At 37.9% G+C, this 11,511-nt stretch overlaps 1 protein-coding gene across 1 annotated transcript in view; it reads right to left on the reverse strand.

The window, feature by feature from the left end:
- The window catches only part of CATSPERB (cation channel sperm associated auxiliary subunit beta), a 134,499-nt gene extending 123,285 nt beyond the window's left edge, over nucleotides 1–11,214 (reverse strand). Inside the window, 3 exon segments of the mRNA XM_060401528.1 lie at nucleotides 5,467–5,607; nucleotides 8,090–8,178; nucleotides 11,136–11,214. Coding sequence (XP_060257511.1) covers nucleotides 5,467–5,607; nucleotides 8,090–8,178; nucleotides 11,136–11,214 — 309 coding nt within the window.
- Between the last annotated feature and the right edge of the window lie 297 nt (nucleotides 11,215–11,511).

Below are 11,511 nucleotides of genomic sequence, written 5' to 3' on the forward strand. Positions count from 1 at the left end.
AAATGCACCAACATTCACATTATAGGCTCCCAGATGGAGAAGAGAGAGAGAAAGAACCTGAGAAAATATCTGAAGAGATAATATCTGAAAACTTTCCTAACATAGGAAAGGAAATAGCCAACCAAGCCCAGGAAGCACAGAGAGTCCCAGGAAGGATAAACCCAAGGAGAAACAAACTGAAACACATAGTAATAAAACTGACAAAAATTAAATGCAGAGATAAAATATTAAAAGGAACAAGGGAAAAATGACAAATAATAGACAAGGGAACTCCCATCAGGTTATCAGCTGATTTCTCAACAGAAACTCTACAAGCCAGAAGGGAATGACATGATATATTTAAAGTGATGAAAGGGAAGAACCTACAACCACAGATTCTCTACCTAGCAAGACTCTCCTTCAGATTTGATTGAGAAATCAAAAGTTTTCCAGACAAGCAGAAGTTAAGAGAATTCAGCACCACCAAACCAGCTTTACAACAAACGCTAAAGAAGCTTCTCCAGGCAGGAAATACAGGAGAAGGAAAAGATCTACAGAAAATAAACCCCAAGCAATTAAGAAAACAGTAATAGGATCATACATATTGACAATTACCTTAAATGTAAATGGATTAAATGCACCAATCAAAAGATATAGACTGGCTGGGTGGATGAAAACATGTGGATGTATGCACTTCCACTTACCACATCACTCTGCTTGACAACCCCCAGATTGTATGTAATCATTTTATATTGTTAAGTTAATCATGTTCCCATTATGGCTTGCAATTGTAATAATCTTTTATTTTTTGTCTGGCTGTTGATTGTGAAAACTGATAAACATCTTTTACTATTGTGAAAAAAAAAATATGCCCAGTTAGAGTCCCAGGCAGGAAAAGAGAGAAAGGGGCAGAACATTTCTTTGGAGAAGTAGTGGCTGAAAACTTTCGAAATTTTGTAAACTTACAATCCAAATAGCCTAGAGAATCTCAATTAGAGTAAATACAAAGAGAACATCTTAAAAGCACTAACAGGAAAATGCCACATTACATACAGGGGGCAATAACAAAATTAACAGTTGACTTCTCATTCAGGAAAAGTGATGTCAGGTGACATATTCAAAATGCAGAATGACATATTTAAAATGCTTAAAGCAAATGAAATCACTCAGAAATTCTACATCTTACAAAATAATCTTTCAAAAATTAGAGTGACCACTAAAAACCTACTAGAATTTATAAGTGAGTTCAGTATGTTTTCAGGATATCAGATACAACAATTAATTGTATTTTTTATATACTTGCAAAGAACAATCTGGAAATGAGAATAAGAAAGCAATTCTCTTTACAACAGCATCAAAAAAAAGGAAACATTATAAATAAATTTAACAAAAGAAGTGTAAAACTTATACTCTGAAAACAACAAAACATTGTTGAAAGAAATTCGAGAAAACCTAAATAAATGGAAAGAATCCAGCTTGTTCATCTGGAAGTTCTTGGTTCATATACTGTTGAAGCCTAGCTTGAAGGATTTTGAACATTACCTTGCTGGGATGTGAAATGAATGCAACTGTGAGGTAGTTTGAACATTCTTTGGCATTGCTCTTCTTTGGGACTGGAATGAAAACTGACTTTTCCAGTCCTGTGGCCACTGCTGAGTTTTCCAAGTTTGCTGATATATTGAGTGAAGCACTTTAACAGCATCATCTTTTAGGATTTGAAATAGCTCAGCTGGAATTCCATTGCCTCCACTGCTTTTGTTTGCTTCCTAGGGTTCACTTGACTTCACACTCCAAGATGTCTGGCTCTAAGTGAGTGACCACATCATCAGGGTTATCTGGGTCATTAAGACCTTTTTTTGTCTAGTTCTTTTGTATATTCTTGCCATCTCTTCTTAATCTCTTCTGCTTCAGTTAGGTCCTTGCCATTTATGTCCTTTATCATGCCCATCCTTACATGAAATATCCCCTTGATATCTCCAATTTTCATTTTATTTCTTAAAATTTTCATTTCTTAATTTTTGCTTGAGCTCTGTCTTTGTTGCTGCACACAGGCTTTCTCTAGTTCTGACAAGCAGGGCCCACTCTCTAGATGTGGTGCCTTGGGTTCTCATTGTGTGGCTTCACTTCTTATGGAGCATGGGCTCTAGGGCCCATGGGCTTCAGCAGGTGTGACTCTAGGGGTCTAGCTGCTGCTGCTGCTGCTAAGTCACTTCTGTAGTATCCGACTCATAGCGACCCCATGGACTGCAGCCCACCAGACTCCCCCGTCCCTGGGATTCTCCAGGCAAGAACACTGCAGTGGGTTGCCATTGCCTTCTCCGAGGGGCCTAGAGCTCAGGATAAATAGTTATGGGCTTAGTTGCTCTGCAGCATGTGGGATCTTTTTGGACCAAGGATTAAACCAGGGTCCCCTGCATTGGCAGGCAGATTGTTAACCACTAGGCCACTGGTGGCTCAGACGGTAAAACGTCTGCCTACAATGCGGAAGACCTGGGTTCAATCCCTGGGTCGGGAAGATCCTCTGGAGAAGGAAGTGGCAACCCACTCCAGCACTCTTGCCTGGAAAATCTCATGGACAGAGAAGTGTGGTAGGCTGCTACAGTCCATGGGACCGCAAAGAGTCGGACACGACTGAGTGACTTCACTCACTCACTCAGGCCACAAAAGAAGACCTTCCGATTTTCTTGAAGCAGTCTCTAGTCTTTCCCATTCTACTGGTTTCCTCTATTTCTTCGCATTGTTCATTTAAGAAGGCCTTCTTATCTCTCCTTGCTATTCTCTGGAATGCTGCATATAGTTGTGTATGGTGGTGGTGGTGGTTTAGTTGCTAAGTCATGCCCGACGCTTGCAACCCCACGGACTGCAACCTGCCAGGCTCCTCTGTCCATGGGATTTCCTAAGCAAGAATAGTGGAGTGGGTTGCCATTTCTTTCTCCAGGGGATATTCCCTGACCCAGGGATCAGACCTGGGACTCCTGCATTGCAGGCAGTCTCTTTACCAACTGAACCACTAGAGATGCCCCAGTTGGGTGTATCTTTCCCTTTCTCCATTGTCTTTCACTTCTCTTCTTTTCTCATATATTTGTAAAGCCTCCTCAGACAACCAGTTTGCCTTCTTAGATTTCTTTTTTGGGGATGACTCTGGTTACTGCCTCCATTAGAATGTTACAAACCTTCATCCATAGTTCTTCAGGTAATCTGTCTATCAGATCTAATCCCTTGAATCCATTCAGCATCTCCACTATATAATCAAGGGATTTTATTTAGGTCATACCTGAATAGCTTACTGGTCTTCCCTACTTTCTTCAATTTAAGTCTGAATTTGTCAATAAGAAGCTTATGATCTAAGCCACAGTTAGCTCCAGGACTTGTTTTTGCTGACTGTCTAGAGCTTCTCCATCATTGGGTGCAAAGAACATAATCAATCTGATTTCAGTATTGACCATCTGGTGATATCCATGTGTAGAGTCATCACTTGGGTTATTGGAAAAGGGTGTTTGCTATGACGAGTGTATATTCTTGACTAAACTCTTTTAGCCTTTGCCCTGCTTCAGTTTGTACTCCAAAGCCAATCTTGCCTGCTGTTCCATGTATCTCTTGACTTTCTACTTTTGCATTCCAATCCTCTATGATGAAAAGAACATTTTTTTTTTTTTTGGTGTTAGTTCTAGATGTTGTTTTGGGTCTTTATATGACCAGTCAACTTCAGCCTCTTTGACATCAGTGGTTGGGCCTGGACTTGAATTACTGTGATGTTGAGTGGTTTGCCTTGGAAATGAAGTGAGATCATTCTGTCATTTTTGATATTGCACCCAACTACTGCATTTTAGACTCTTTTGTTGACTATGAGGGTTATTCCATTTCTTCTAAGGGATTTTTGCCCACAGTAGTAAATATAATGGTCATCTGAATTAAATTTGCCCGTTCCCATCCATTTTAGTTCACAGATTCCTAAGATGTTCACTCTTGCCATCTCATCTTGCCAGTGAATTCAATGTTCACTGCTTGACCACATCCAGTTTACCTTGATTAATGAACCTAACTTTCAGGTTCCTATGCAATATTGTTCTTTAGAGCATCAGACTTTACTTACCCAACCAGACAAACCCACAACTGACTGTCATTTCCACTTTGGCCCACCCACTTCATTCTTTCTGGAGCAATTCATAATTGCCTCTACTCTTCCCCAGTAGCATATTGGACACCTTCCAACCTAGGGGGCTTATCTCCTGGTGTCATATCTTTTTACCTTTTCTTACTGTTCATGGAGTTCTTGTGGCAAGACTGTGGAGTGGTTTGGCATTTTCTGCTGCAGTGGACCACATTTTGTCAGAACTCTTCACTATAACCTGTCTTGGGTGGCCCTGCAGAGCATGGCTCATAGCTTCATTGAGTTATGTAAGCCTCTTTGCCATGACAAGGCTGTGATCCATGAAGGAGATCATAATATAATTTGTCACTGAAAAGGATTATGTACTGATATATGCTATCACATGATGAACCTTGAAAATATTATGATAACTGAAGGAAGCCATTCACAAAATATTGCATATTATACAGTTTCATTTACATGAAATGTTCAAATAAGCAAATCCAGAGAGACAGAAAGTATATTAGTGGTTGCTTAATACTGGGGAGCAGAAAGTGTAATGGGGAGTGACTGTCAATGGGTATGGGCTGTCTTTTTGGAAATGGTGAAAGTGTTCTAATATTAGATAGTAGTGATGGCTGCACTCTGTGAATTACTAAGAACCATTTAATTGTACACTTTAGGCAAATTGTATGGCATGTAAATTATATCTTACTAAAGTTGCTACCCTCCCTCCCTCCCCCCCAAAAATGAAATAAAGACATTTTCAAAGGAAAAAAACATCCAGAGAATTAATTGCTAGTACACCTGCTCTGTCGGAGAAGGCAATGGCACCCCACTCCAGCACTCTTGCTTGGAAAATCCCATGGATGGAGGAGCCTGGTGGGCCACAGTCCATGGGGTCGCTAAAAGTCAGACACAACTGAGTGACTTCACTTTCGCTTTTCACTTTCATGCATTGGAGAAGGAAATGGAAACCCACTCCAGTGTTCTTGCCTGGAGAATCCCAGGGACAGGGGAGCCTCATGGGCTGCCATCTATGGGGTCACACAGAGTCGGACACGACTGAAGCGACTTAGCAGCAGTAGCAGCAACACACCTGCTCTGTAAGAAATGCTAAAAGTTCTTCGTTGTTGAAGGAATATGACACCAGATGGCAACTTATACTTACAGAAAAGAATGAAGGGCAGTGGAAATAATGAATATGTGAATAAAAAATATGAATCTTTTTCTTTTCTTAATTTCTTAAAAGAATATGACTGTTTAAAGTAAAAAGTATAGCAATGTATTATTGGACTTAAACCATATTGCCAGATTAGCTGTTTTTAAAAACACATGCTAAAAGGAACAGTATTCTTGTTAATAATATATCACAGAATAAAATAAAATGTAATTACCAAAGTTAAATTAAAGTGGAAGATCCCCGTGTATGTACTATTTATGATTTCCAGGCTGGGAGCAAGTCCTGCTGATGTGAATATGCTGAGAAACTCCTTTGTAGTAAACTCAAGTTCAGATTGGAAAAAACACTGGATTTCCTTTGGGAAAAACAAAAACAAGTAGTGACAATTTAATGAAGGGAAGCGTGTTTTATATTAATTTAAAAGTGAGGAGATCTCTGTGAAAAGTAAATGCTGCTAAAGATTACTATCTCTAGTAATTCTAGTATTTAACTTCAAAAAATCTATTTTGAAAAGTACATTTTTCAAAAGTCAGTAAGCTATTATGCTAGTGTCATAACAGATTTCAATCCATCCTATAATAATATTTTCTGTCACAGAAATGGTCATAAAGTTGTTATATTTAATAAACGTAGAATCAAAGCCTAATGCTATCACATGTAGAAATTTCTATTTTATTAACATCATTATTTTGTGTCTAAATAAAGAAGAAGCAAGTGTATGAAGCAAAATCATTTCACTGCATTTTTATTGAATATTTCCCAGTTGTGAGAAGGTAAATGAAAAGGTAGTGATCATAAATGGATTTTCTTGAAAATCAATATAGATAAGACAAGCTTCATCTCATTTGGTTCTCCTAATAGAGGTCACTTTGGGCGAGTTACCTATCTGAATTTTAGTTTTCCTATCTATAAAATGAGGAAACATTCATTCCAAGGATATTTACCAAGCCCTTACCATGAAGCAGGCAGTGTCATTGGTGCTGGGGAAACAGAAGTGAACAAAACAGGCAAAAATCCTTGACCTAATGGAATTTGTATACTAAGGGGGTTAACTGGGAGATAAACCCAAACACAAAGGTGCTATCACTTCTCCACAATTTATAGCTGTTAAGATGGTATATAAGCTCCAAATTCTAAGCACCACTTTGAGTTACTCATCACTGAGTAGTCCTGTGCGTATGTGCATTGCATGTGTAAATAAACTTTTCTCTATTTTTGGCTGTGCCTTGCAGCTTGCAGGATCTTAGTTCCCCAACCAGGGATTGAGCCCAGGCCATGGCAGTAAAAGTGCTGAGTCCTAACCACTGGGCTGCCAGGGAATTCCCAAAGTTCATATTTATCTCCTGCTTAATCTGTCTTTTGTCAGTTTATTTTATAGGCCCCAGCCACAGAACCTAAGAGGGGAGGTTCAGTACTTCCCTATAGTACTTATCTTAAAGGAGATTAAATATTATAATGAACATGAAAATGCTTAGAAAAATGCCTGACACACATTAATACTTTATAAATGTTAACTATCATTTCTACTAATTCCTCTTCTAGAACTGTGCTGTGATGTGCTTAATCTCTCAGTCATATCTGACTCTTTTTGACCCCATGGACTGTAGCCCACCAGGCTCCTCTGTCCATGGAATTCTCCAGGCAAGAATACTGGAGTGGGTTGCCATGCTCTCCTCCAGAGGATCTTTGCAACCCAGGGATTCAATTCAGGTCTCACGCATTGAGGTGGATTTTTTACTGGCTGATCCATGAGGGAAGCCCCTTCTAGAACTAGCACATGACAACTATCCAAAAACTAGGTTATAATTCGCCTTCACAAAGGACAAAACTGAAGATTAGAGAGGTTAGGTAACCTGCCCTAGGCCACACAGCCCATGTACGGTAGAATCAAAATTTGACCCCAGTTCTGTAAGTCTCTCTTTCTCTAGAGCCCATTTCTTTTCTAAAATATGTTCTCAGAGACTCAGTCATGTCTGACTCTTTACAACCCCATGAACTGTAGCCCTCCAGGCTCTTCTGCCCATGGGCTTTCCCAGGCAAGAATACTGGAGTGAGTTGTCATTTCCTTCTTCATTTCCCATCTTTAATCACAAACATCAAAGACATGTGTGACTCAAAGGGCATGAACTTCATAAGGGCTGTAAATAATAAATTAAATATATGTTTGGCATATCAAGAAGGAATGGGGAACTAAGTCAAAGTAGACTTTAGGATAAATGTATTTGTCCTTATGGAGCATTCTTCTTTGTGTTCTTTTGTATTTATCATGGATTTTTAGACAATCTGTGCAATTTTCATTAACTTATATGTTTGTTAGCATTTACTTCATGACTATCTTAACAACAATTTATTTTGCTGTGCTTTTTAAACTTTGCCATTATTTGAATCAAAGGAATCAAATAACCCTTACCCAAAATGACAACTGCAATGTGGTACTTGTTATGAAAGGAAAAGATTCTTTCCCAAGTTCATGTGAGGTAATGTTCTTTCTCTAACAGGCTACATCTGTCAAACTTCAAATGAACAAATCAGATTCATAAAAAATGAAGATTGTTACAGCCAATCTTTTTTTTAAAAGAGGAAGGAGTCATTTAAAAAAAAACAACACGAAGGTAAACTACCGAGGGTGTTCAATGGCTAAATGAAATATTTCACTTGATCCAAGGGAAATGAAATAGAAATGATAGAAAAGATAATTATTTATATCTAATTTCACCTCCTGAAGCCTGAAAATAGTAGAAGATATTTGAAAAGAGTACAGTGCTACTGGTTTCACATTTGGACTTAAAAGGAGTACAAGGGATTGTAAAACACCTGCTATTAGTAATGGACCTTACCAAGTCATCAGAGGAAAGATACAATTTGATCATTTCATCCTTTGAGGGAATCCCTTCACTATCACAAGCAAAGCGTCCCTCTGTATCACCTAAATAGTACAAACACATATATGTATATTTTAGGTCATTAATGAAGAATTTCCATTAAAAACATATTTTTAAACAGGAAATATTTTTAAAAGAATAAAAATTATAATTGTATATTTTAAATTCACATCACTCTAGATAAAGTTAATGTCCCATTTTTTCATTTTAAAGATACAATTGCTGTTGTTCTTCAGGTGCTAAGTCATGTTCAATTCTTTGTGACCCCTTGGACTGCAGCAAGCCACGCTTCCCTGTCCTTCACTATCTCCCTGAGTTTGCTCAGACTCATGTCTATTGAGTCAGTGATGCCATCCAACCATCTCATCCTCTGTCACTCTCTTCTCTTCCTTCCCTCAATCTTTCCTGCATCAGGGTCTTTCCCAATGAGTCGGCTCTGTGCATCAGGTGGCCAAAGTATTGGAGTTTCAGCTTCAGCCTCAGCATCAGTCCTTCCAGTGAATATTCAGGGTTGATTTCCTTTAGGATTGACTAGTTTGATCCCCTTGCAGTCCAAGGGACTCCCCAAGGGTTTTCTCCATTTGCCAACAAAGGTCTGTCTAGTCAAGGCTATGGTTTTTCCAGTGGTCATGTATGGATGTGAGAGTTGGACTATGAAGAAAGCTGAGAGTGAAGAATTTGATGCTTTTGAACTGTGGTATTGGAGAAGACTCTTGAGAGTCCCTTGGACTGCAAGGAGATCCAACCAGTCCATTCTGAAGGAGATCAGCCCTGGGATTTCTTTGGAAGGAATGATGCTAAAGCTGAAACTCCAGTACTTTGGCCACCTCATGCGAAGAGTTGACTCATTGGAAAAGACTCTGATGCTGGGAGGGATTGGGGGCAGGAGGAGAAGGGGATGACAGAGGATAAGATGGCTGGATGGCATCACGGACTCGATGGACGTGAGCCTGAGTGAACTCCAGGAGTTGGTGATGGACAGGGAGGCCTGGCATGCTGAGATTCATGAGGTTACAAGGAGTCTGACATGACTGAGTGACTGAACTGAACTGAACTGAAAATGTTAAAGCTAGTTTTGAAGACTAATTTCAAAAGCATCAATTCTTAGGCGCTCAGCCTCTTATTTATGGACCAACTTTCTTATCCATGCATGATACTGGAAAAATCAGAACCTTGTCAGCAAGGAGATGTTTCTGCTTTTTAATATGCTGTCTAGCTTTGTCATGGCTTTCCTTCCAAGGAGCAAGCATCTTTTAATTTCATGGCCACAGTCACCATCAGCAGTGATTTTGGAGTCCAGAAAAATAAAGTCTGTCACTGTTTCCACATTTTCCCCTTCTATTTGCCATGAAGTGATGGGACCAGATGCCATAATCTTAGTTTTTTTAATGTTGAGTTTTAAGCCACTTGTCTATGCTGTGTTTGGAACTGAGGCTAGTTCTATACTGAGATATTTTTTCCTCAATTGCAACAGTCCCTGAATAAACTGTGGTATTACAGCTTTAAATACTGTCCAGCTCTGGCTTTCTTTGGCAGAATGAAGTTAAAGCCAGATGCAGCAAAGTACTGAAGCCCATCATAGATAAGGCTAGATGAAGAGTGACTACAGACATCTTTTATAATAAGCATGGGGTTTTGGTGGTATACAATGGCAAAATACTTTTTAAAAAACTGTTTAATTTAAAGATGAGTTAGGGATTTTTTAATATCATATTTGAAAGTGTTTTTAAATTTTCTGATCTTTTTGAAATGAAAAATGGCTGTCAGGAATATGCTGACAGTTTCAAAAAAGTAAATCAGGACTCAATATGTCCTTTCAAACTGTAGGTTCATTTGAACAAGGAACATGAAATCAAATACCTTTAAAAGTGCATGCTGTGGAAAGAGCATTTTGAATATAGGTAGTGGGAAATGTTTATATTAATATGTGATTTTGTTGTAGGAAATCTCATAAATATATCACCTATAATTAATGCCATATCTGTAATACTCTAGAAATTTTAAATGGAATTTTTACGTGGTTTAAATATCTCAAATGAAATTTCAATAAAGTTTGAAACTATTTAAATGCAAAAAATCTGATATACAGAAAGATGGAAGCTTGCTAAAATTTTTTCAATAAAAACCTTTACAAAGTTGAAAGATGGGATTGAAAAATCGCTTATCCTTAGATCACTTTTCCTTGTGCTGTCTTTGTGGGATACTCTTCCACATGCCTGCACAGACATTTGGGGGACCCATATATATTGCTATCTTTCCTGCAGTGTTTTCTCTGACTCCATCCTGTGCCCAGTTGGAAGTATATACTCTTTCTTCTCCGAAGTTTCATAAGTTTGCCAGTGACTCTGTAATCTTAGCTTATATCCATATTTGTGTAATATCTAGTAGATATAGGAAATAGAACTGATTCACTCCACAACTCATCCAATTCTGCAACACATCCATGTGTAGAAGAGAGCCTGAAGTGTCTCCATACACTCAGTCAACAATTTTTTTGAGCATCTACTATATTCCAATTTCAGATACTACAGAAGCTATACAATCTGCACAAATAGAGGTGGATTTGTCTTATTCCTTTTATAAAGTTTAACACCATCAAAATCCTATTCATCAACTTGATCCATGCATTAATTTCAGAAAATTATCAGATTATTAGCCTATAACTCATTTACAATTCATCTTACATGTAACCATTCATGGGGGAAAAATCAAAAAGATCTATCCAAATAATTCAAGCTTTGTAAATATAAAATGCGCCTTAAAATTTAAATATTGTATGACTTGCAAGTAATGAAATGCTATAGCTAAAGAAAAGTCCCAATGTGCACAATGATATTATTAGAAACCTCTACTACAATAGATAGTACCCAGGAGTTTTGGAAGATAAGGTAAAGAAGAAGTGCTAAAAGAAAAAAACTGTTAGTGTTAGTGAGGAAAGGCTATAAAGGGGAACTCCTGAGGACCTTTTCTCTATTTTAGAGAGTAATAGTCTGAAACTTACCTTTATTATATGTTATTCCTGATGAAAAGTCAAACGTATTCAAAAGTAAAATCAGAACATGTAAATATGGCAATTCCATCTGTTAGAAGAAACAAGAATTGTTTTCATTCATTTACTCTGAACATACTTTTTAGTCCCTTTTGCTATAAACAACAGCATAGTAAAGAAAACATCTCTCTTTTGAATTAAAAATATTTCTCATTATGTGATAAAAGCTGGAAACAATGGACTAAATTCTACACTTACTCCTTAGGTGGTGAGAAAGATATTTATAAATAAAATTATTGTAAACTAAAGAGCTGTGACTCAGCTTTTTCTGCAATCCATGTAACTGTTAGAGAGGCGTGATTAATTCTACAGCTGTATAAAACACAAC

This window comes from Ovis aries, chromosome 18 (genome assembly GCF_016772045.2).
Source record: "Ovis aries strain OAR_USU_Benz2616 breed Rambouillet chromosome 18, ARS-UI_Ramb_v3.0, whole genome shotgun sequence".
Lineage (NCBI taxonomy): Eukaryota > Metazoa > Chordata > Mammalia > Artiodactyla > Bovidae > Ovis > Ovis aries.